Here is a 23,927-nt window from a genome sequence, read left to right on the forward strand (position 1 = left end):
AGTTTGAATCTTTTATTTAGCTGGCAGTAGTGGCGCTCGCTGTATTGCAGTAGTTCGAGTAATGGAGACTTTTGTGAGGTAAGTGATTTGTGAAACGTATAGGTTCATTTAGTCAGGGCCATTTTCTTGTAGGGATTATTAGAAGTCAGATTGCGTTGCGCTAAATATATTGTGTGTCAGTTTAAGCACAGTCATGCATAATTTTTCTAAGGGGACGTTTCAACAGCACTAACCACCAAACGCTGCTGGATCCTCTCGCAGAGTTGGACTACATAGTCGTGGAAATTAGTATAAAGACAAGAGGTTATTTGTGGAAAAATGATGTTTATTTATGTATTTGGTTTTGCACGCATTTTCCCGTATAGTTTACAGTAAAGCAAACCAAAATACGTTCCCATTTTACCATTAGCATTGGTACTTGAGAAATTTAAAGAAACAAAGGCAATCTTAGGGCTAAAAACTGATATAAAGGCACTTGAGAATTGTTGTCAAAATAATCTACGTACTGACTGGGTGTTGTGTGTTGTCCTTAGGTTAGTTAGGTTTAAGTAGTTCTAAGTTCTAGGGGACTGATGACCATAGCTGTTAAGTCCCATAGTGCTCAGAGCCATTTGAACCATTTTTAACCTACGTACACAGAAAATAGATCACAACTGTGTCCCAGTATTTAGTCAAATATGGTTCAAATGGCTCTGAGCACTATGTGATTTAACTACTGAGGTCATCAGTCCCCTAGCACTTAGAACTACTTAAACCTAACTAAGGACATCACACACATCCATGCCCGAGGCAGGATTCGAACCTGCGAACGTAGCGGTCGCGCGGTTCCAGACTGAAGCGCGTAGAACCGCAAGGCAACTCCGGCCGGCAGTATTTAGTCCATCAAAAAAATTTTCAAATGTGTGTGAAATCTTATGGGACTTAACTGCTAAGGTGATTAGTCCCTAAGTTTACAGCCGGCCGAAGTGGCCGTGCGGTTAAAGGCGCTGCAGTCTGGAACCGCAAGACCGCTACGGTCGCAGGTTCGAATCCTGCCTCGGGCATGGGTGTTTGTGATGTCCTTAGGTTAGTTAAGTTTAACTAGTTCTAAGTTCTAGGGGACTAATGACCTCAGCAGTTGAGTCCCATAGTGCTCAGAGCCATTTGAACCATTTTTGAACCTAAGCTTACACACTACTTAACCTCAATTATCCTAAGGACAAACACACACACCCATGCCCGAGAGAGGACTCCAACCTCCGCCGGGACTTAGTCGAACATCTATTGTTCTTAATAACTGCGAAAATCCTCTTACACATTTGCTGTATAGGGGCAGCGATCTCTTCTTCCAAGAGTGAGGTCCAAAGCATTCGAACTGCTCTTTTCTGTTCGGTCACACTCGCAAACTCTCGTCCATTGCGATAACCACGTCGTGCTAGGAACCCCCGTAGATTGCCGACGGGATTTAAATCAGGGCTTCTAGATGGTCATCAAAGAATTGGAATTCCTTTATCTTGAAACTACGACTTTGTCTCGGTAGATCTGCGAATCCCAGAGTTATCATGATGGAATAGGGAATTATCATCGCCAAATTCCTCATACACACGAACTCAGAATGGTTCAAATGGCTCTAAGCGCTATGGGACTTAACATCTGAGGTCATCAGTCCCCTACACCTAGAACGAATTAAACCTAACTAACCTAAGGACATCACTCACGTCCGTGCCCGAGGCAGGATTCGAACCTGCGACCGTAGCAGCAGCGTGGTTCCGGACTGAAGAGCCTAGAGCCGCTCGGCCACAGCGGCCGGCTACACACGAGCTAATTCAGTTACTAGCATCGCTGTACAATCATTGCAGCCATGCTATGATGGATGTTCCTGCAGCACAAAATGACGCATGTTGTCCTTTGTTGTAAACAGTACGGGAGAAATGTGGGCAATACCAAAGACGAAAACAAAATGCTGCCCAGAGCTTAACGCTGACACCACGAAAGTTTCTACTCATCCGAACGGACATTACGCAGGTTACACTGAAGACCATCTGGTCCACCCAATTTAAACTTCTCCTCATCACTGAAAATTACTTTGTTCCATTCTACGGTCCATGACATATTTTCTTCCGCAAACTTCAGTCGAGACCCCTTAAGCGCATTGTTTAAAGATGGCTTATGGAGCCGTTTCTTGAATGCCAGGTTCACGTCTTGAACCAGGACTCGTTTCATTCGTCTGGAAGAGACTGATAGCTGCATCTCAGCCACGATTTGAATGAAACGTAAGCTGTTAACATTTACTTTATGCATAATCAAACGCGTTCTGATACTGACAATTTTAGTGTCCTGTCACATTCTGTGCACCCACTCTGACGAAATTATCAATTACACAACAGGAAAGCCCTGATTTCTTAGGAATCTGGCGATTAGACGGGCCCATTTTTCGTACGCCGTAATACCTGCTTGTTCTTCCCCCAATAGAAGCTTTCCAAACGTCATTACCACAATAACTGCGGTCCGACATTAGCAGACCAACCTCCAAACAGTAGCTGTAGCGAACTGTTGACATTCATCACTGTGCGCGTCATCTATCGGACATGCCTTTATATCAAATTCTGCCTCTTGCTACACAAAAGACCCCCTTTTCTCAATTTTTAAGTACTCGATCTAATTCTGACGGTGGAATAAGAATGTATTTTGAAACTTCTTGGCAGATTAAAACTGTGTGCCGGACCGAGACTCGAACTCGGGATCTTTGCCTTTCGCTGGCAAGCGTCCTACCATCTGAGTTACCCAAGCACGACTCCCAAACGGGCCTCACAGCTTCATTTCCGCCAGTACCTCGTCTGCTACCTTCCAAACTTCACAGAAGCTCTCCTGCGAAACTTGCACAACTAGCACTCCTGGAAGAAAGAATACTGCAGGACATGGCTTTGTCACAGCCTGGGGGATAATTCCAGACTACATTTTGGAGAATGTATTTTGTTTTCCTTTGTTTTAAACAGTACGGAAAAAATTTGTGCAATACCAAAGACGAAAACAAACATCTTTTTCCACGAATAAGGACGTGCCTTTATACTAATTTCGAACACTGTATTACGTAAGCTTCGAACGCGAGGCTGAACTTTTTCAAGGCAGCGAATCATCTTTGCAACTGATTCTGGAAAGTCGTCAGTATAAAAATGTAACACAGAACGATGACGGACGTAATGGTGAAGGTATATTTCTAGCGTGCAGAAAGTGGGAGGTTCGAATCTCGTCACAAGCTTTTAAATTTTTTCTATCAAATTGACTTTGTTACTTTTATTCAATAAATTGGTTCAAATGCAATTTTAGGGATCCGTACATCTATCGGTAAAATCGGAACGCTTATAGGAGCAATTTGTTGTCCGTTTGTCTGTGTTTATTTATGTCACATGGAAAAATAATTCTTTTGTCATTTGTTAGCCGACTTCAGACTAAAATTAAAACATTCTTGAAAGTCTTGGAATTACCAGGATCGATAACAAGCAGCAATCATCGATTTTCTCCATTCGCGGGATGGATGAACTGTCTTCGTAAATAATTTTGTATGGAACGCTCACAGCGCGAGTCGTGCTAGCTCCTGGCCATCATTTTATTTCTAATATTTTGCCACGTTACTTTCATCATCGTACTGACTTTTTTACTTGCTCTTATTTTTTCTATTTGCCATTCTCTTTTTGTTTGGTATCTGCATGTATCTCTTATAAACTGTAATCACAACCGCTCACCGGTTGACAACGCGGCAGCTCGTGTAGCCAGTGTGAGGTTAATTCAGAGAACCAATGAAAGCGATAAATTATAGTTTGCTTATTGCACTGAAACTTTTCCGCCTTCTGTATGCTCGTAGAGGTTGGCTTTAATCGCCATCAACAAAGCGAGAGTGAGTAATAGTTCTGCCACAGATTGCTGATCGCCGATTTCTCAAATAACTAAGGGAATAATTCTACTATTTAGGCAACTCGTGAGGCCTCTCGCAGCTACTGTAAAAATGGTCTCTCGATTAGCAAAATATTTCTTGGGAGCTATTCAATCTGTTCACTTTGATTAGACTGGCTGATCTGCGGGAAATGTTTTATGAAATCCGACGTGACCAGTACTTGCGATCGGGAATCATGCTCAGCACATTGCTGTTGGCTCTGGAAAAATATTTGTTACTCTAAATCGGGGAAAGTTAATACATTTCCGACGAGAATTATATCCGCCTAATATTTTCTCTCTGCCAGATATTTGGTAATCCGCAACATAAATACCAATCACCGAAGACCATCGCTACGGAAACAGAATTAATTATTTCGTAATCGGCTTTGGCATAAAACCGTTAATAATTTATACTCGTTTACTGGCGAAAGGCTTTGTAATTTATTCCCAAATATCGGTAAATGAAAAGTTATGAGAAAAGTAGAATCGAAGTTAGTTACTGAATTCCGCCATGTCCCTTTTAAATTCAAGCGTTACATAATTTCCCCCTTTCAGTACATTATTTCTTTTCATTATCATGGGCAAATCATAGAGACGTGTCTTGTCACGAACGTGTGAAATCATACCGTTTTTAGCGCAGCTTTTGTTTAGTGGATTTACATCAAACAATATACAGGGTGTCCCAGGAAGAACGGTCAGTATTCAGGGATGTGACAGGAACCATCATTCGAAGCAAAAAGGTCAAGTAAACATGGGCTGTAAAATGCATATCTTGAAAGTTATGAGCATTTCTTCAGCCTAGAGACCGTGAAACAAGTCTCTCCTACTGCAAGTTCTTCGCTTTCCACATTTTGAGAGGTGATAGTATAGACCATACCAAGAAATAAATGTCTAGGAATCATTGCTCTAATGAGCATACCTTAGTAGTTATGACAATTGTTCATCTGTGCTATTGTGAAATACTCCTCTTCTGCTGAGAGAGTGCTCATAGGTCTTAAGAAATGCGTTTTGGAGCACATGTTTACTAGGCAATTTTATCTTGTTTCGTTCCATGTAACATCCTCCCAGGATATGAAAACCAAAGAGCTTGAAATAGAAAGTTTTGCTTTACAGTATCGAATATGAAGTGTTCATACTTCTTAAGGTATGCATTTTACAGCCCATGATCATAGTAATCATGGTATCTAAAACGTGTATCTATATAGTATTGTTTTGCTTCGAATGATCGTTCCTGTCATGTCCCTGAATACCGACCATTCCTGTATACAGGCTGATTCACCTGTCCCTAGCTATGGTTTTTATGCAAACCACAACACCTTTAAATTCCATTAGCTGGAGTTTCATATTCTCTTCTTCAGTGTGCGCAAACTATTACTCCTACAGAAAAAAAATAAACTGAACTTTGTAATACTTCTGGCTTTCAGCCATAATACCCGGCTACAAGAAGCTCTCTTTAGAGCAGTTGAGAAGACAGCAGTTAGGAGATGACGTAATGTGGTGTGAGGTAGCGATGACACATGGTTTCTTCGATACGGGTATCATGAGAAAGACCGCCTAAATTGTGGTCCTTCTCCGCGATTGGCTGCTGCGTTCGGAAGTTGCGCGCCAAAATGGTAATATTGTATTATTAAGACTAGGTTAACTGAACTGCCAATTTGCCCGACTTTCAAATTAAAGTATCTCTCAATATCGCACTACCATTGTTCCACAAGTATTAATAACCAGCAGAATAATAAACAACTGAAAACGGAAAGGCAGACGAAGCACTTCAGTGATCTTATCGCGCTTAACTTGGATGGCGGCCGAAGTGCTTCGGCTGTAGGATCAGAGCTCGTTCGGCAGTCTCTGAGGACGGATATGTTGTCCGCCACGGTATCAGTTAAGACTTAACATGCAATGCCTACTTGAGAACAGTGTGATTGTAATTATAGAAATACGCAGTTAATTATTTTGTTGAAGAATGGAAAATTTATTTGTGAGTCTATAAAGGAACGTAATTGTGCAGTTTCTCGTGTTCAGTCAAAAAAAAAAAAAAAAAAAGCGAGTGGCATCCCGTATAAACAAACTGATTGGAAATTTAATTATTTATAAGACAACAGTGTCTCGCTAAGAGTTTCTTACCGCCTCAAGATACGTGCTGTTTTCTGCGCAGGGAACAACAACTGCAGAAGACTGCAGGTTGGTGAACGTTTATTAGAACTTATGCATTCCACTCAGGGTGGTGGAGGCAAATAGGCACTTCGCATGTACTGCAGTGTTCATACAAATGAGATCAGTGACACGCCATCAGTGGTGACACAAAGGAGGTATGAAGAAGAGAAACATTTTTGAGGAAAGTGATTTATCATACGCACCTACTTATCACTTCTCTCTCCCTCTGTTTCTTTTTCAACTTTCCTTAACCTTTTAGTAGTAAATTTAACGTACCTAAATTTTGTACTGGGATACGTTTTCGTTAGAGGCCCTAGTTTTCGAATTACCCAAGAAATACCTACAAAAATGATCTTTAAATGTCTTTGTCTTGAATAACTTGGAAACGGTGGCCTCGAGCGATAACTTATCCCAGTCATAAATTTAACTATATTAAATTTCCTGCAAAAAAAGGTCATGTGCATTTCTTTCTCTTGGACTAATAGTTTGCGTGTAGTGAGCGAGAGAATATAAAATTCGTGGTTTTTGAAGACGTTACGGGTTGCATTAAATCCATAGGTAAGGGCAGCTAAATCACGCTATATGTGATCTCCACTGGTTGCAGTTGGTGTGAAGTTGAGGTATTTACACCGCCAGATCTTGGTCTCTTTTCCTTACTAGTCCATGTCTTTAAACCCAAGTAGATCTGCGTCTGACAGGAGCCATAATGACGTTGGATTTACGAACTTTTGTATTTATAAACTGAAGAAAGGCCAAGTTTTATACGATGAGTCCCATGACCGAACGTATCGCACAGATATTCCTGTATTTCCACGTCTTGAAACATGTACATTAAAATCTTTATCCTTATGAGAGCTTATTTTCAGCAGAGAGTAATGCCATTTCTATAGGTCAAGAACTATAACAATTTAAGGTTTCTGCAGATGGAGATCATAAGGCAGCGTGCCCACAGGATCTGCACGTACAGCTTAACCGCGTTTTCGGACTGTGAGCAAGGTAGAATCGTTGGAATAAGGGACAGAGGACCAAATACCGACATATCGCCTAAACAACTGGCTGTAGAGCAATGACTGCAGAACCAATGGTGATTAGATGCACTCAGGACGACAAAAGATCAAGATGAGAAGGGACGAGTCCTTCCAGAATTACAGTATGAGAAGATCGGAGGATTACTAGACTGGCTCCTATTAACACAGATGACGAGAACAATCGATATTCAGAGAGAGCTTACGGGTGCCTCCGACATCAGAGACTTGCCCGGTAAAATGCCAGGTCATCTGCAGCATTGGGCGCTATTCTTTGGTGCTCAACGTGTAGTCTCTCTTCAGACCGACTCCACCGTGTACGTAGATTACCTGGCGAAAGATCACAGCCCGCATCTCGTGGTCGTGCGGTAGCGTTCTCGCTTCCCACGCCCGGGTTCCCGGGTTCGATTACCGGCGGGGTCAGGGATTTTCTCTGCCTCGTGATGGCTGGGTGTTGTGTGCTGTCCTTAGGTTAGTTAGGTTTAAGTAGTTCTAAGTTCTAGGGGACTGATGACCATAGATGTTAAGTCCCATAGTGCTCAGAGCCATTTGAAAGATCACAGTTTGCAGCGATTCTTGAGATTCATACTTTCTTACCCCTAGAATCGTGCTGCAAAGAGCTATTTCACATGGCAACATGACTTAATTAGTAATTATTGAACGGAGGTTGAATGATCGCCGGAAGAAATGGTAATGCTCCATTAAATTTCGGGAGCGCAGCCGCATAGTTTCCGCTTCTTCTTTTAATATTCCAGTCATATATCGTTCAGCCATCTTCAGGGATACTGCAGTCGCATAATTACCGCTTCTCCTTTTAAGATTCCGGCTGTATATTGTTCAGCCATCTTCAAGAATCTCTGAAGATGGCTGAGCGATATACAGCCGACATATTAGAAGGAGAAGTGGAATTTATGCGACTGAAAACTAGAAATATAATGGAATAAAAGTTGCACAAAAAATGATAATGCTTGTTGTCACATCCTTCACGGCCAGGCTACCAAGAGGTTAATACATGTGCATGCGACAAATGTAGTTCACACCATAAACGTATTCATTCTTGAGTAGCCTGTTAGGCACCCTGTTTTGTCAACCACAGATATGATGTATACTTCCACACCGGCCTCATGACAGTAAACGCCAACTGATACAGTATATCAGGCATCACAAGAAATTTCTCGAGATGACATTCGGAGACAGTGTTATTCCTTACCACAATGAATGAAGGGTGTGTTCGTGCTCCTTTTCGACAAAAATCATACTGGGATTGGAGATGTGTATCAGTTGTAAGTGGAATGAAGGTTTAATAATTTAGTACCCATTATGTGATAAATAAGTCCAGAGATGTGGAGTTTTACAGGGCACTGTGCCCTAGGCCCCTCTGACAGTAGACATCACGTTGAGCGCCCGTGGTACGTTCTTGATAACTTGGGTATGAAGTGTACACTATATGGGCAGAAGTACCCGAAGACACGCAAGTAACGCTAAACTCAGCACTGCATCTCATGATGTCCAGTCCCGCTAGTATAAAAGGAGCCGGGAAGTATTGTGTTGTCAGTAAAGAAGTGGTAACAGTAGAATGCGTGAGTAAGGAGAGCTCGGGGCCTTGGAACGTGGACTATCCATTGGATACCACCTCAGTAAGAGATCCGTCAGGGACATTTCAGCCCTTCTAAAGCTGCCCAAGTCGACTGTTGGTGGTGTGATTATGAAGTGGAAACAGAAGGAAAACCGCAACTAAACAAAGGTCAGGCAAACCTCATGTAGTAACTGACAGGAACCGCCGAGCATTGATGAACAGGTAGCTCACTGGAACCAACGAGAAATCACTGTGCGACTAGAGTTAAAAGCAATGGGAAGAAATGGTTAAGTTGCTCATCAAAAGCCACACATACGTGTAATCAGCACTAAGCAACGCCTGAAGTCGTGTAGAAAACGGACGCCATTGGACAGTGGATGACTGAAAACGAGTGCTTTGGAGTCATGATCACGCTATATCCTGTGGAAATTCGATGGAAGGGTTTGGGTTTGGGGAATTTCTGGAAAACGTTACGTGGAACCATAATAAGTGGAAACAGTGTATTACAGAGGAGATGGTGTTACGATATAGGGGTATTTTTCCTGGATAGGTTATGGTCTCATAAACGTTAAATATGAAGGATTTCACAACACTGTATAGAGCGTACAGTAGATGAACACTTCGGAGATAATGACTACGAGCATGATAATGCACCTTGTTATACAGCAGCATGCGTGAGACAATGCTTTGGGGAGAATAACATTCCTGAAGTTGAGGGTCTGCCTTGAGTCTCGACCTGGGATGAGCTGTAACATCGAGTTTGCTCCAGTCGGTAGCTTCGAACATCATGGCTCTTGAGAAAGGATGAGCTACCGTTTCTCCACAGATATTCAGAAACCTCACTTAAAATATCACTAGGAGAGTTCAAGCATCTTAAAGGCGAAACAAGAAAATACCTGATATTAATGTCCACTAGTAGGTGTCGGAATACTTTTGATCAAATGGTGTCATTGTAGGTTGTAAATACCTTATAAAGAACTCTCATTATCTCCAGAATGAGATTTTCACTCTGCAGCGGAGTGTGCGCTGATATGAAACTTCCTGGCAGATTAAAACTGTGTGCGAGGAGACGAGATACTGGCAGAAGTAAAGCTGTGAGGACCGGGCGTGAGTCGTGCTTCGGTAGCTCAGATGGTAGAGCACTTACCCGCGAAAGGCAAAGGTCCCGAGTTCAAGTCTCGGTCGGGCACACAGTTTTAATCTGCCAGGAAGTTTCAACTCTCATTATGTCAAAACCAAATGGCTTTAGTCATTATTAACTCCCTTTATTGAACACTGTATCAATAAACAAACACAGTGTGGATCACAATTTCTTTTAACTTCAGTCTGGTCGTAGATCAACTTCAGGTCTGCTGCCGTAAAGCGCACTCGGTCACCAGCTCACAAACCTCACTTCGCAGATTGAAAAAGGTAGTCAGTAAATGAAGCCTGTGATCCAGACGGTGTTTGTTTATTCATTACAACTGAAGGATCACGGTTCCTTCGACATGGCGCGAATTGTGATGAAGTCTGCATGTTCCTAGATAAGCTGACGCTCGGAGCCGGCAGAAACAATCTTTAGAAACGCCTCGCGGAAACACGGCGCTTTCCCCTGGTGAAAGCCGGCGACTGCGTATCAATGGGTGGCGGTTCACACCGCTTGTAGGCTATCTCCCACAGCGGGGCGACTCTTACGGAAGGCATAATACAGGCAGGATACAAAGGGCTCGTGTCGCAACACTCCCTCTTCCGCGGGCTCATTCATGCCGCTTGCTGAGTGTACGCCATTTGGCACGCGCAGCCCAGCGATACATCGCACTCTGCAGGCCTGCTGGCAGAACACGGCTTAACGTCTCAGTTGAGGTAGCCATTCTGTGCTGCGCTGCGGCTAATGTCCCCTCTTCCCGGAAACATTTATTAACTAGGAATAGTGATAAAGACGTGTTGTTTGTTTTGGTGTCACTGGATCTTAAAAGGGCGAGTTCCACGAAATTCTGACGCTGCAGTAGTTTTTTGAATAACAAACAGCGTACTCGAAAAGTCTAAGTTAGCAGTATCCACAAAGGTACTGATGAATAAGTTTACATTTTCATGAGACACATCAGAATGTACTTTACAACTGTGTTCCGTACATCGACTGGAACTCGGAACCTCTGTTTTCACGGACGCTGCTTGTACTGAATGAGCTATCGATGACGGAACGAATTCCCGCGTTCACACCTTTATTTCTGGAAGTATCGCTCTCTTCTCTCTCTCTCTCTCTCTCTCTCTCTCTCTCGCACACACACACACACACACACACACACACACATTATATATATATATATATATATATATATATATATATATATATATATATATATATATATATATATATTAAAGGCAAGTCTGGCGATCCACATAGCGTAACAACTAGGTTTCTTTCAGAGTATGCTGACACAATAGCCCCATACTTGGCAATCATATACAATCGCTTGCTCGACGAAAGATCCGCGACAAAACATTGGAAAGTTTCATATGTCACAGCAGTACTCAAGGAAGGAAACAGGCGTAATCCGGTTAATCACAGATTCATATCACTAATGTCGAATTGCAGTAGGATTTTAGAACAATTATTGTGTTCAAATATTACGAATTATCTCGAAGGTAACGGTCTACTGACACACAGTCAGCACGAATTCACAAAATATCACTGTTGTGAAACACAACTAGCTCTTTATTCGGACAAAGTAATAAGTACTGCCGACAGGGGATCTCATGTACTGCCTGCTGTACGCTTGTTTGTCCTCTGCTAGAGTATTGCTGTGCCATTTGGGATCCTTACTAGGATGGAGGGCACCGAAAAAGTCCAATCAGTGCAGCTCATTTTTTTCTCTCACGAAATAGAGGACAGAGTGTCACGAATATGATAAGCGACTTGGGGTGGCAATCATTAAAATAAAGGTGTTTGTCATCGAGGCGAGATCTTTTCACCAAGTGCCAGTCACAAACTTTCTCTCTTGAATGTGAAAACATTATACTGACTCCCACCTACAGAGGGAGGAACGGCTATCGCGATAAAATAACAGAAATCGGAGCCTTCACGAAAAGTTTTAGGTGTTCATTTTTCCCAAGGACTTTTAGATATGGGAACGATAGAGGAATAGCCTGAAGCTAGTTCGAAGAACCCTGTGCCAGGCACTTACTTTTGAATTGTAGAGTAGTTATGTAGATGTAAATGTTAATTAAATACACCGCACAGAAGCTCTCCTACACGCGATGGACATCGATCAAGTTTTAATTATCACCTCTAATAAAGAAAATTACCTAATTTTGTTTCTATTTGTAGGTACATATCTGCCATCTGGTACACACTAAATCCCCGCGCCACGGAACCGTCGCACGCAAGTAGATAAGAGGAAACAAAACCAACTTGGCGTGTTGCATTATCGAGCGACAGCTCGTTTCAACATCTGAACGGGAACAGCGGTGCAATAGTCCATGCTGAACTGGTGGAAGTGTACGGAAACAAAGCAGCGTCATATGAGACAGAGTACTGATAAATGTCGAATGGTATCGTCGATTGGGAAACTTCGCGGAGTTGGTTTAGTCGCCTGTCGGAAAGGATGCTATTCCCCTGCACACAGCGTCCCATTCCTTGCAGGTAGGTGAGAGTTGTGTATTTCTCGCATACAGACGAGTGTAATGGATGCGCGTATAGCGTAATGTTACGTTTGTATTGTATGTTGTTGGTGATGATGTCGTCGACGACGACAACAACGACGACGACGACGACGAACGAAAGTAGGTGGTGAAATCTAGTGCTGTAACACACTCTACTACTTACGAATACCATGAAGGAGGTGGCCGAGCTTAACCTCCCCATCCGACGGACGGATCACTATGAACAGCCTCTCTTGCCCTCACTTCATGTGACATTGGCGCTAAGACTGGTGATCAGAAACTTCACACGCCACCACCTCTCCTCCTCTCGCCGGCCAAATACTGTCAGTGAAAACATCACCAGGATGCGAACAAGCTTACCACTGAATCGAGTAGAACCGCACAGGCGTTCGTTAGAGACCTCGGTTAGGAAGCAGGATTAAAAATGTGTAACTATCATTTCAATTCTTTTCCTTCCCTTTAATAATTTGAATAATTAAATGACTGAAATTATATTTAATTAAGATGAAATTAGTCACGAAATCCCAAAACACGACACTGAAGTGCTAAGCTGTAACTCACAGTCAATTACGACCGATATAAGTTATGGACTCACACCGTGGGCATGAGTAATTGACTCTAGTAGTTTCAGTGAATATTATACATAGTGGTCATAATCAGTCTGAAAAGCTTATGAAGTTGTTGCAGGGCAAGTTGTACTGAGAAATAACGGTAAGGAAAAAAGTCGATACATTGTGCCGTTTTCCATTTCATTACCACTGCGACGTTGCGAGCGCAAATTAAAGCAAAAAAAAATGGTTCAAATGGCTCTGAGCACTATGGGACTTAACTTCTGAGGTCATCAGTCCCCTAGAACTTAGAACTACTTAAACCTAACTAACCTAAGGACATCACACACATCCATGCCCGAGACAGGATTCGAACCTGCGACCGCAGCGGTCGTGCGGTTCCAAGCTGTGGCGCCTAGAACCGCTCGGCCACTCCGGCCGGCACAAATTTAAGCAGTTGCAAGCAGTAAAATGAGAAAATGCACAGATAGCTGTGGGCCGGTGAGCTACTATTTGTTGAATGCTCATTCCAAATTAAAATGTGCCTTTTTCTGAAGTGAGAAATTTAAGCTATGTCAGCAGAAGCTACATTTGTTCCGATTGAGGAAATCAAACTAAGAACATGTTTGGCGACACCGCCTCTGGAAAGCTGCTTGTCTAATTTCAGTGGTAATTAAATCGGAAACGGCATAAGTATCGATTTTTTTCCTAACAACTACCTATCCTGCAACACCCTCACAAGCTTTTCATACTATTTCTGATCACCCTGGATATAACTACAATAAGTTATACAGGAAATCGAACACGAGAAATGAAATTGCAGAAAATAGGTTAGACAGAAAGAAATATTTAAAAATTAACGACATATTTCATAACGCCATCCACTTTCGAACTGTTTCCTCATTTGTATGCCAATGATTAGCGCAATAGTATAGATTCTCACTAGCGTTTAGTACACGCTGTAAAGTCTGAGGTGTGCAATGCTTTGCAGTTTCATGATTAAATGTGTGATAAATACAGATAGTTGTTTACATAAAGTTCAAAATTTCGTCACCGCCGCCGATACGTGCCAAACAAGTGTTACACATGCGAGAGCAGTAGAAAGGCCAGCTGCACAGCGCTGCTGTTATGCGGATTGCATAACCGGGCAGAGCGAATTGTGTTTAGCGTGGCGCGTACCTTGCGCTACACAGAGAAGTCCCACCAGCACTTTAATCTTCAGCGTTAAGCTGAAACAATATCTAGGAGCCTACTAGATACGTCTCGATGAGTCATTCAACTCTGTACACTCTCTGTCTAATTCATCTACATACCTTTGCGCATTATCATAATCTGTCGCAGAGACTCTGCACAAATGGACCATAAGAAAACTGTAAGTATAAGTTCATCGAAATTTCGCCCCTGACTACCTGTAAAAATCGATAACTAACTAAAAATTGCGCGTTTTTTTATATATTGCAGTCAACAAAACAAAGCAGAACCTCACACATCGAAAGTATTACGAAAAAATGGCATAGTACAAAGAAAAAACATGTATGAAAATGGGAATCATTTCCCGATACGCGTCGTGTAAAATACGAACAATGAAAACTCGTGACTGGTAGCAGTAATGTTATTTATAACCAAACCACTCGTTTCACAGTCGCAGGCTTTCAGAAAACCATTTACAATGGATAAAATTTTAGATGTTGGAATGTTGCGAACTACTTACTCGGGCGCAATGACAATTTTTCTACGTGTTTCCTTTCTTGTACAACTCATTCATAAGCAAAACTGTTTTATTTTGTCAAGGCGACGCCCCGCAGGTGTTGGTGAAACATTTAGCCTACTCGCTACCAAATTCAGTGGGAAGGATCATCGTAAAATTAATATAAAATCATTGAAGCAAGCTATATAATATTTAGTGACGCCATAGCAACAGTGATGTAATATTGGCAGCTGTATCAATCTCATGTGGCCTGATGACCGTTTCGATCGAAACTCGTAGAGAAAAATGTTCACCATTACCTCTTAGTGGAACGTAAATGTGACTTAGCAGCTGTTTCATTTGTATAAGAACTAAAACTTATGTCTACAGAACAACCACTGAAAATGCTTTGCCAATAAAATCAAAACACGTCTCGTGTAATACTGTTAAATTGCAATGCGTATAAGGAAGAAAAAATAAACTACTAACTATTGTATATCCACTTACACGGAATATGGCCATACAAACAAAAATAATAACTTTCGAAATTTCTGAGCATAATAGTAAGTAAAGATACTGCTGACAAATGTTCAAAAACTTGCGCTGAACGGACAGCGACTAGAGGAAGTGGGAACGGGAAAGCATGCAGGATGGTCTGATCTTTTCCTAGGACGGGAAACTAATGTTTTGTTTTCTCTGGTAGTTTAGCGTACAGGCTCTGTTTCGATGCGCGGTTTGTGCAACGACTCGCTGCAATGTGAAAGATACCGCCAAAGAGGATCGGCACTATTAGGATTAAGATGTATTCACACAGGGCGCCAACAGAACAGAAGAGAACAGGACGATATCGTCAAATTGAGACGCAAGCCAGTACCGAACCGTGAAATTGAGGTTATGAGATACCAACGGAGACACAGAAAGTCAGAATAAGGATTAAGGAACTAGGACTGATAGAGTTCATTAATGGTGAAAGAAAATTTGAGAATGAATGTTCATGACAAAATTGTATGGAAAACACTGCTGGAAAGGGTAATAATAGCAATAATGACATCAAAACATTTCAAAACAACATTAATTCACCCAAGAAAATATGTACATACACTATCTGATCAGTAGTAGACAGACACCCCTATGTACACTGAGGTGACAAAAGTCCTGGGAAATCTCTTAATAATCGTGTCGTACCTCCTTCTTCCCGACGTACTGCAGCAACTCGACATGCCATGGACTCATGTCGTTGGAAGTACCCTGAAGAAACTGTGAAACTAAACTCCGTCCCGTCCGACCGCCGTATCATCCTCAGTCCAAGGCGTCATTAGGTGCGGGTATGGAGGGACATGTGGTCGGCGCACCAGTCTCCCGGCTGTTGCTAGTTTTCGTGACTGAAGCCGATCTCCCCGCCAAATAGATTCTCAATTGGTTTCATAAGGGCTGAGTGCACCCCGCTTGCCAACAGCGCTCGCCATACCAGACGGTCACCCATCCACGTGTTAGCCAAGCGCGACAGCGCTTAACATCGGTGATCTGACGGGAACTGATGTCACCATTGCAGCAAGGCCGTTGGCTGCTGCCTCTATATCCGCCCATAACTGCGAAAGTATTGCCGGTGCAGAATATTGTTGACGAACTGACTCCTCGGTTATGTGCCGTAAGTGTTCGATGGGATTCATGTCGGGCAATCTGGATGGTCCAATCATTTGCTTGAATTGTCCAGAATGTTCTTCAAACCAATCGAGGACAATCTTGGCCCAGTGACATAGTAAACTGTCATTCATAAAAAAGCCATCCTTGTTTGGTCTCCAGGTAGCCGAAAATAACCATTTACAGTCAATGACTGGTCCAGTTGGACCAAAGAGCCCAAGTCATTCCATTATGGAGCCACTACAAGCTTACACAGCGCCTTATTGACGATGTGGATCCGTGGTTTCGTGCGGTCTGCTCCACACTCGAACCCAATAATCAGGTCTTGCCAACTGAAACCGGGACTCATCTGACCAGGCCAAAGTTTTCCGAGCGTCTAGGTTCCAACGGGTATCGTCACGAGGCCAGGAGAGACGGTGCAGGCGATGTCGTGGTGTTAGCAAAGGCACTCGCGTCGGTCATCTGCTGCCACAGCCCATTAACGCCAACTTTCGCCTCGCTGCCTTAATAATGCATTCGTCGTACGTCCCACATTCATTTCTGCAGTTATTTCACGCAGTGTTGCTTCTCTGTTAGCACTGACAACTCTAAGCAACCACCGCTGCTCTTGGTCATTAAGTGAAAGCCGTCGGCCACTGCGTTGTCCGTGGTGAGAGGTAATGCCTGAAATCTGGTATTCTCTGCACACTGTGGATTTCTGAGTACTGAATTCCCTAACGATGACCGAAAGTGAATGCCCCAACCACCATTCAGCGTTCAAAGAATGTTATTTGCCGTCGTGCGGCCATTATCACGTCGGAATCCCATTCACATGAACCACCGGAGAACAAATGACTGCTCCAGTAATTCACTGGCCATTAGTATATGTGCTTATTGCTATCCTATGACTCCTGTCACCCCATTGTAGTACAGAATTGATCACTACCTGATACGCGTGGAAGACCGGTCATTATAACAGGCGGTCAGCATTTTATTGTGAGTAGCGGAGCACTAACAACAGAATAGGTAGATCAGGAGAGCCCAGCAGCTTCGGACGAGGACTAGTCATTGGATGTCACCTGAGTAATATCAGGGACATTTAAATCCTTCTAACGCTGTTTAAGTCAATTGTTGCTGACGTTTTGGTGAAGCTGAAACGCGGAAGAACAACCACAGCTAAATCAAGACCAGATAGACCTCGTGTACTGACGAACAGGAAGCATCGAGCATTGAAGAGGATGGCTGTAAATAGTCGCACGAAATCAGAGGAAGAAATCACTCTTGAGATTCCAAGTGCTACCAGGAGTGCAGCTAACACAATGACTGTGCATAGTTAGTTAAAAAGAATGGCGTACAGCCATACATCAGCTCCTCATAAGCCACACATATCTATAACCACTGCAAAGTGACGCTCGAGGTGGTGTAAAGTGCGCCATCGCTGGACAGTGGGTAAATGAAGACGAGTAATTTGGCCATTCCATATCCTGTGGCAAACTGATGGAAGAGTTTGGGTTTGGCGAATACCTAGAGAATATTACCCCCCATCATGTGTAGTGCGAACAGTGAAGTATGTAGGAGGCCATGTTATGGTATGGTCGGTGTTTCGTCGTTGAGGTGCGGGCCCCTTACTGTGCTTAAGAAACGCTAAATACTGATGCATCTGAACACATTTTACAACATTGCCTGCTGTGTACAGTAGATGTACAGATCGGAGACATGATCGTTTCAGCTTGGCATTGCACCCTGACATAAATCAGCATCCGTGTGGACAATAACGTTCCTGAAATTGATTGGCCTCCACAGAGCCCCGACCTGAACGCAATGGGACACCTTTAGGATAAGTTAGAACGCCGTCTTCGCTGTGGACTCCATCGTCCAACATCAATATCTTCTCTGCTTTCGGCTTTTGAGTAATAATAGATTTACATACTTCCACTGATATTCAAACATCTCATTGAAAGTGTCCCTAGCAGAGTTCAAGCCGTAATAAGGTGAAGAGTGGATACAGCCCCTATTCCTGTCCACTAATAATTGTCCGGATACTTTTGATCAGGTAAAGTACCTACAAAAAATGTTTCAAATGACTCTATGCACTATGGAACTTAACATCTGAGGTCATCAGTCCCCTAGACGTAGAACTACATAAACCTAACCTAGGGACATCACACATCCATGCCCGAGGCAGGATTCGAACCTGCAACTGTAGCAGCAGCGCGGTTCCGGACTGAAGAGCCTAGAACAACTCGGCCACAGCGGCCGGCATAGTACCTACAAACTTTTGAATTAATACTTACAAAGGAATACGCAGTGCGTTTCTTTACCTTATGCACAGTGATTTGTAAGAATCAAATGACGCATAAAACTATTTTTTCTTCTTCCGTATAACTTACTTTTTCACTGTCAAAATTTTTTTGTTGAATATCGTTCCGTGAGCTTATGTTTTTATTTATGCAGGGTGAAAGCTATTTATTTATCGACGTGTTGCAACAGCTAAATCATTTAAACTTCCTGGCAAATAAAAACTGTGTGCCGGACCGAGACTCGAACTCGGGACCTTTACCTTTCGCGGGCAAGTGCTCTACCATCTGAGCTACCCAAGCACGACTCACACCCCGTCCTCTCAGCTTTATTTCCGCCAGTACCTTGTCTCCTACTTTCCAAACTTCACAGAAGCTCTCCTGCGAGCACTTGCCCGCGAAAGGCAAAGGTCCCGAGTTCGAGTCTCTGTCCGGCACACAGTTTTAATCTGCCAGGAAGTTTCATATCAGCGCACACTCCGCTGCAGCTAAATCATTTCTCACCTCCAGATATTTATTATTTGTTAATCGTTCTGTAGTTACGTTCCGTGAGGTCTGGCGTGAGTCGACGTTTACGAAGGAACTCTGCTGCATCGTATTAAAACACGACTCTTCTGCGCACTTTAACTGTATCGTTACGCGTGACAAGCATCACTGCAGCCGACCAGCTGCAAACAGTTTCCTACCGAAGAATCCGTTCGCTGCATCGAGAGGCAAAAACAGGCGGTCGGTGCTCCTGCGCAAACTCGCGGGGAAACTGCATGCGGAAATGTTCTGCGCAGCGGGAGGAACGAATCCGGGCGAGTGTCGACTCAAACTGGTTCGGCTTCACAAGTGACCTGCACTAATTCGAACGTATCTGGTACGCACTTGAATTTCCAACCTCGTTTCCTTTAACCCCGTTCACAAGACTGCTTCGGTCTTGCAGAAGGCCCACGCGAAATATCCTCAGAGAGAAAAGACGCCTGCGAAGATGAGCACTAAATTGCTGTGTTCTCCGAAAAAAATTTAATATCACAGAAGAACGGAAGGTATGCTTTCAGGAGACGGAAGCGCGTGCAGAGAGGTACGCAGTGGAATGCTGCCTCTTTGTGTCATGGTGCCTTCACGGAGCTAATTAAGCATGTCAATCCACTACAATATTTCGTATAGATACGGGAAAAAAATTTCACAGAGAAAAAAATCTAATTTATTTACTTCAAATAACAATGTAACTGCGTCTAGTTTTCGAAGTGATAATCTCTTCAAATGTTAAAGTCATCAGACCCGTTACAACATCACGAGTATCTAATGAGTAGTATAATACATCATTCCCATATCACAAACTGGAGAGAGGATACAGACAGATCTGTATCAATCACCGTACATTCAAATATCATTGCAAGTGTTACACATAATGTCCAAGTATGGAAGCATATATTTATCATAATCCGTCAACGTTCTACTCAGAAATAGTTGAATAACAACTTAAAAGAAGCAACATCTTAATGCCTTTGGTCTTGTAAATAACAATAACTTTCTGTCGTCTGTTGTAGCTGAATTTTCGTTTCGCAGTAGCCATAGTAGTCTTGGAAAAATTTAGATAGTGAAATAAATGGACAGCTCAATAAAAAAGTCCTTCAGTAACCACACCAGAAGATGTCGAAAACTTAAGCATCTTTAGCTTCGAAATTCACAAATGACAAGCTAGCCAAGAGTAAAATCCAGAGGAGAAGACTGGAACACGATGGTCTAAATAGGGAACGGAAGGCCACAGAATGAGAATGAAAGAAATATGTGCACAAAAGAAGGCACATGCGCACTACTAAGTACTTTGCGTAGTCCTAATGGACTTATCGGCAAATAATAACTAAAAATGCTTACAGAGTGTTTTTAATAGTGTTTTTACTTCTCCAGTGTACGAGCTGAAGTCACAGCTAAAGTTGTTACGCTAGGACCTTCTACATATATTTTTTCTGTAATTATTTGGCATTCCACCACAATTTCACAAGTTTCTATTAAGAACGCAATATAGCTCCAACAGATACGGCGTTCCTTGCGCCATGGCTTTGCAGTGAAAGTCCTCGAAGAGGGCTACCGAAAAGATAGCACATAGGGTTTACTATTAAGTTTTCCACAGTTTTCCATTATCTTCTTCACTTACATAGTTCACCTAGCATTCTTCAATGCTCTATAGACAAAAATTAGTTTTATTGGCAATAAATATTTACTTTTGAGATATGTAGTGTTTCAGCTTACCTCAACAAATACAATATTTACAAGTACAGAACTATGATTTATCATTTATTTCTCCTATGCTTTAAGTTGTTTCCCTTATAGCCACTACTGGAATCAAACTTATTTGATAAGTTTCCAGTCAACAGTGATAACCTTGTAATATTCTGTTATGAAAGAAGAGAAAAGTTATCCTTATCTACAAGATAAAGAACGTTGGAGTAGCTACCGAGGAAAAATATCTGCCAATGTTAACAGTGTAATATCCTAATACTCTGTTAACCTATTCATGTCCAATAGTCCAGCGATCATTGTCGCAATTAATACTTTTGCCCTAGCCGCGCAAGTGAGAGTGTTATTAGAAACGGATCAAAAACTTCGTTCCCATAACAATAATCTGTCAAAGTAAGACTACAATCACGGAAGCAATTGCATTTGTCGGAATAACATAGAAAACAAACTAAATCAAGGATGACAAATGTGTCACCGTAGTCTTTCAAAAATTTTGGCTACAAATAATATGCCAGCGTTCAAAACATTGTAAAACATTGTCCATCGTCATTAATACTTCATAGCTGAGAAAATCTGTCTCCAGTTAAGGATTTGACATAGTTTGAATCAAGAAGATTAACTGAAAAAAAAAGAAATAATCCGTTTCCTATCGTCAATAACAAGTCCATTCGCCGCACCCCAAAGGAGACGTTTTATTACAGTGTCAATGCGTATCCACTAAATTGTTAGTTAACAAAAATAAAATCATAGTATTACACACCACATCTTCCACATTGGCTGAGCAAAATGTGTCTCTCCTAGAGAAACTATTTACATTTTTAGGAGCAGTTACAGATGTATTAATGAAGTGTGGACAAACATGTGTACGAATTATACTACCTGATTAAAAAAAAAAATTGTTGTAACAAGACACTGTAATGCTTAAGCTACAAGAATAAATGTTCGGTAAAAATGTAACACTTTCTCATTAAACAATGCCAACTGTGGTATATCTATTATAACACAAATTTATTATGCACTATCAACCATCGCTCTGTCTGGCAGAAATACGTAGGATTATTTTGTAACTTGTCTGTCCCTAAGTTGAAGGCAGCAAATAAATAAAGGAACAAATAAATAAATGCGGTAAAAGAAGACAATGAGAAGCGATTTTTTCGAAACGGTAGCAGCTTGCATTCTTCACTAGACATGTCAGAGAAAAATGTTCATTCAATCTGTGATCTGAATCAACGTTGATGCTCAAATTATGTCCCTGATGCTATGTCTATGGTGTCAAACAGTGAAAAGCCATATATTACACTATTACAGGAAAATAAGAAAATAATGTTTCACAAGACAGAAGTATGGTCATGGGTAACGCAAAACAAAACCGTTACTTGGCTCCGGTTACTATGCATACTTCATTGTGTAATTTACTAATTGAAACGATAGGCACATTGTCAGAGGTACAACAATGTTGTTTGTTACTGCTGCAGATGTATAGTGCAAGAACTGGTAAGACATACATTGGAGAGTAAGAGCAAAAAGCAAAGAGAGAGGTATTAAGAGTTGTCAGCTACGTGAGGAGCTGTTGGCTTTCGCGTACTCACCTGCGCGTGCGGAGCGAGCGCTGAGCGGCCGGGGAGCGGAGCTGCTGTGCGCCGTCAGCTGTCGGCGGCCCGCTGACAACTGCCGCGCGCCTTGCCGCAGAGCCTCCGCGGCGACCGCGGTTGCAGCGGCTGCCGTGCGCTGCCGGCAGCGCTCGCGTCGCTGACCCAGTTCGCGGTCTCTGGCGCATCGATTGCGCGGCGCGGGGTGTTGTGGAGGCGAGGTCCGTGGCCAGCGCCAGAGCCAGCTCAGCTGGCCGGCGCTATTGATCCTGACCTTTCGTTCCACACAGCCGGCTCCGGCTCTCGGGCCGTTTCCTTGGTGCAGCGCCTGGAGACGGGAAGGGAGCTGCACTCGAGGCTGCGCGCACGCGTTGGATCGGCCCCCGCACCACGCAGAGTGGCATCGCAGACACGTGGGAAGCACGTGACACGTTCACTCTCTTTTCCTGTTCTCATCCTCTGGCCTTTCTACGACTCTTTAACCCGGAAGTGACAGCAGTCTTTCACGGCCAGAGACATTAAGCAAAATTTTTAAAAACTGTGCTAACATAAGACGCTCAAACATTTCTTTCCAAAACACGTCCAAAATCATTCACCTGCTTTCCTCTGTTTGGAACTACATCTTCTTCATCTTCTATTCCTTGTCATTTTTTCCCTTGTCATCGGCGCAGGGTCGACATGTTACTAGCGGTTGTGGCAGGTTAGTGTCTCACCCTGTTACCCCCTAGTAGGATACATGTCTACCTCAACTGCCTGCGTGTAGTGTGATTCATGAGAAAGTGAGTGAAAGTTTTTCGAACTGTTCGCGTATCGTATAAATGAGGCGGAACTTGGGTACCTTCCCAGTATTAACCTAGTCGGACGTGGAAAACCGCCTAAAACACAAGTCCAGGCTGGCCAGTATACCAACCTTCGTCGTTAATCTGCCGGACGGATTCGATCCAGACTGGCGCCGTTCCCCGTCGCGGAAACGGCGTTTTAATAAGCACGACTATCCAGGTGGGTTTCTCCTTGAAAATGTACAGGATGGTAGGAAAACGTCTGGGACCTTGTAAGGGCGTTGCAGGGCAGGTTGTGCTGAGAAATAGTTCTCAAGAAAAATATTCGATTCATTGTGCCGTTTCCATGTTATCAAGTTACTTAGTATGAAAGACAATTAGAAAATTTGCGCGTATGTAACTTAATGATTGAAGTAGGTGATGTATGTTGAATCCCCTTGTGTGAAGCATCTGAAATAAAGTTTGTTTGTGAAAATGTTTGTATATGAGTAAGAAATACGTGATGACCTTTGAACGATGCTCGGGATCATGAGACGCTCATGCGTTAATGAGGTAACGGGGACACTGAGTGAAATTCCATGAGACAAATATTCTCAAGTTTTCAACACTGAAATTGAAATTCTCAGTCGATACGCCATGTGGTGTACAGGATCTCGGGCATCGTTAAAAATCCGTCAAATTTTTCTCTAAAGTATTTTATTTCTTACTTTTAGACAAATCATTTCACAAAACTTTGTCTTTTTTAATTTTTTTCCAAGTTTTGTTCAGAAAGCATGAAACATAATGTATCAACTATCAATCGGTTTTCTATTGTTATTAAGGGTACATTGATTAAAAGGTTTCTATGTTGTGATATGATATTCTTCGATACCTCA

At 42.6% G+C, this 23,927-nt stretch overlaps 1 protein-coding gene across 1 annotated transcript in view; it reads right to left on the reverse strand.

The window, feature by feature from the left end:
- LOC124775859 overlaps positions 1-22,729 on the reverse strand; it is a 187,496-nt gene extending 164,767 nt beyond the window's left edge. Inside the window, exons 1-2 of the mRNA XM_047250693.1 lie at positions 22,548-22,729; positions 22,274-22,452 (exon numbers count right to left, since the gene is read on the reverse strand). Coding sequence (XP_047106649.1) covers positions 22,274-22,452; positions 22,548-22,729 — 361 coding nt within the window. The remainder of the gene's footprint in view (positions 1-22,273; positions 22,453-22,547) is intronic.
- Positions 22,730-23,927: the final 1,198 nt, after the last annotated feature.

Source organism: Schistocerca piceifrons, chromosome 2, assembly GCF_021461385.2.
Source record: "Schistocerca piceifrons isolate TAMUIC-IGC-003096 chromosome 2, iqSchPice1.1, whole genome shotgun sequence".
In the NCBI taxonomy this organism is placed as follows: domain Eukaryota; kingdom Metazoa; phylum Arthropoda; class Insecta; order Orthoptera; family Acrididae; genus Schistocerca; species Schistocerca piceifrons.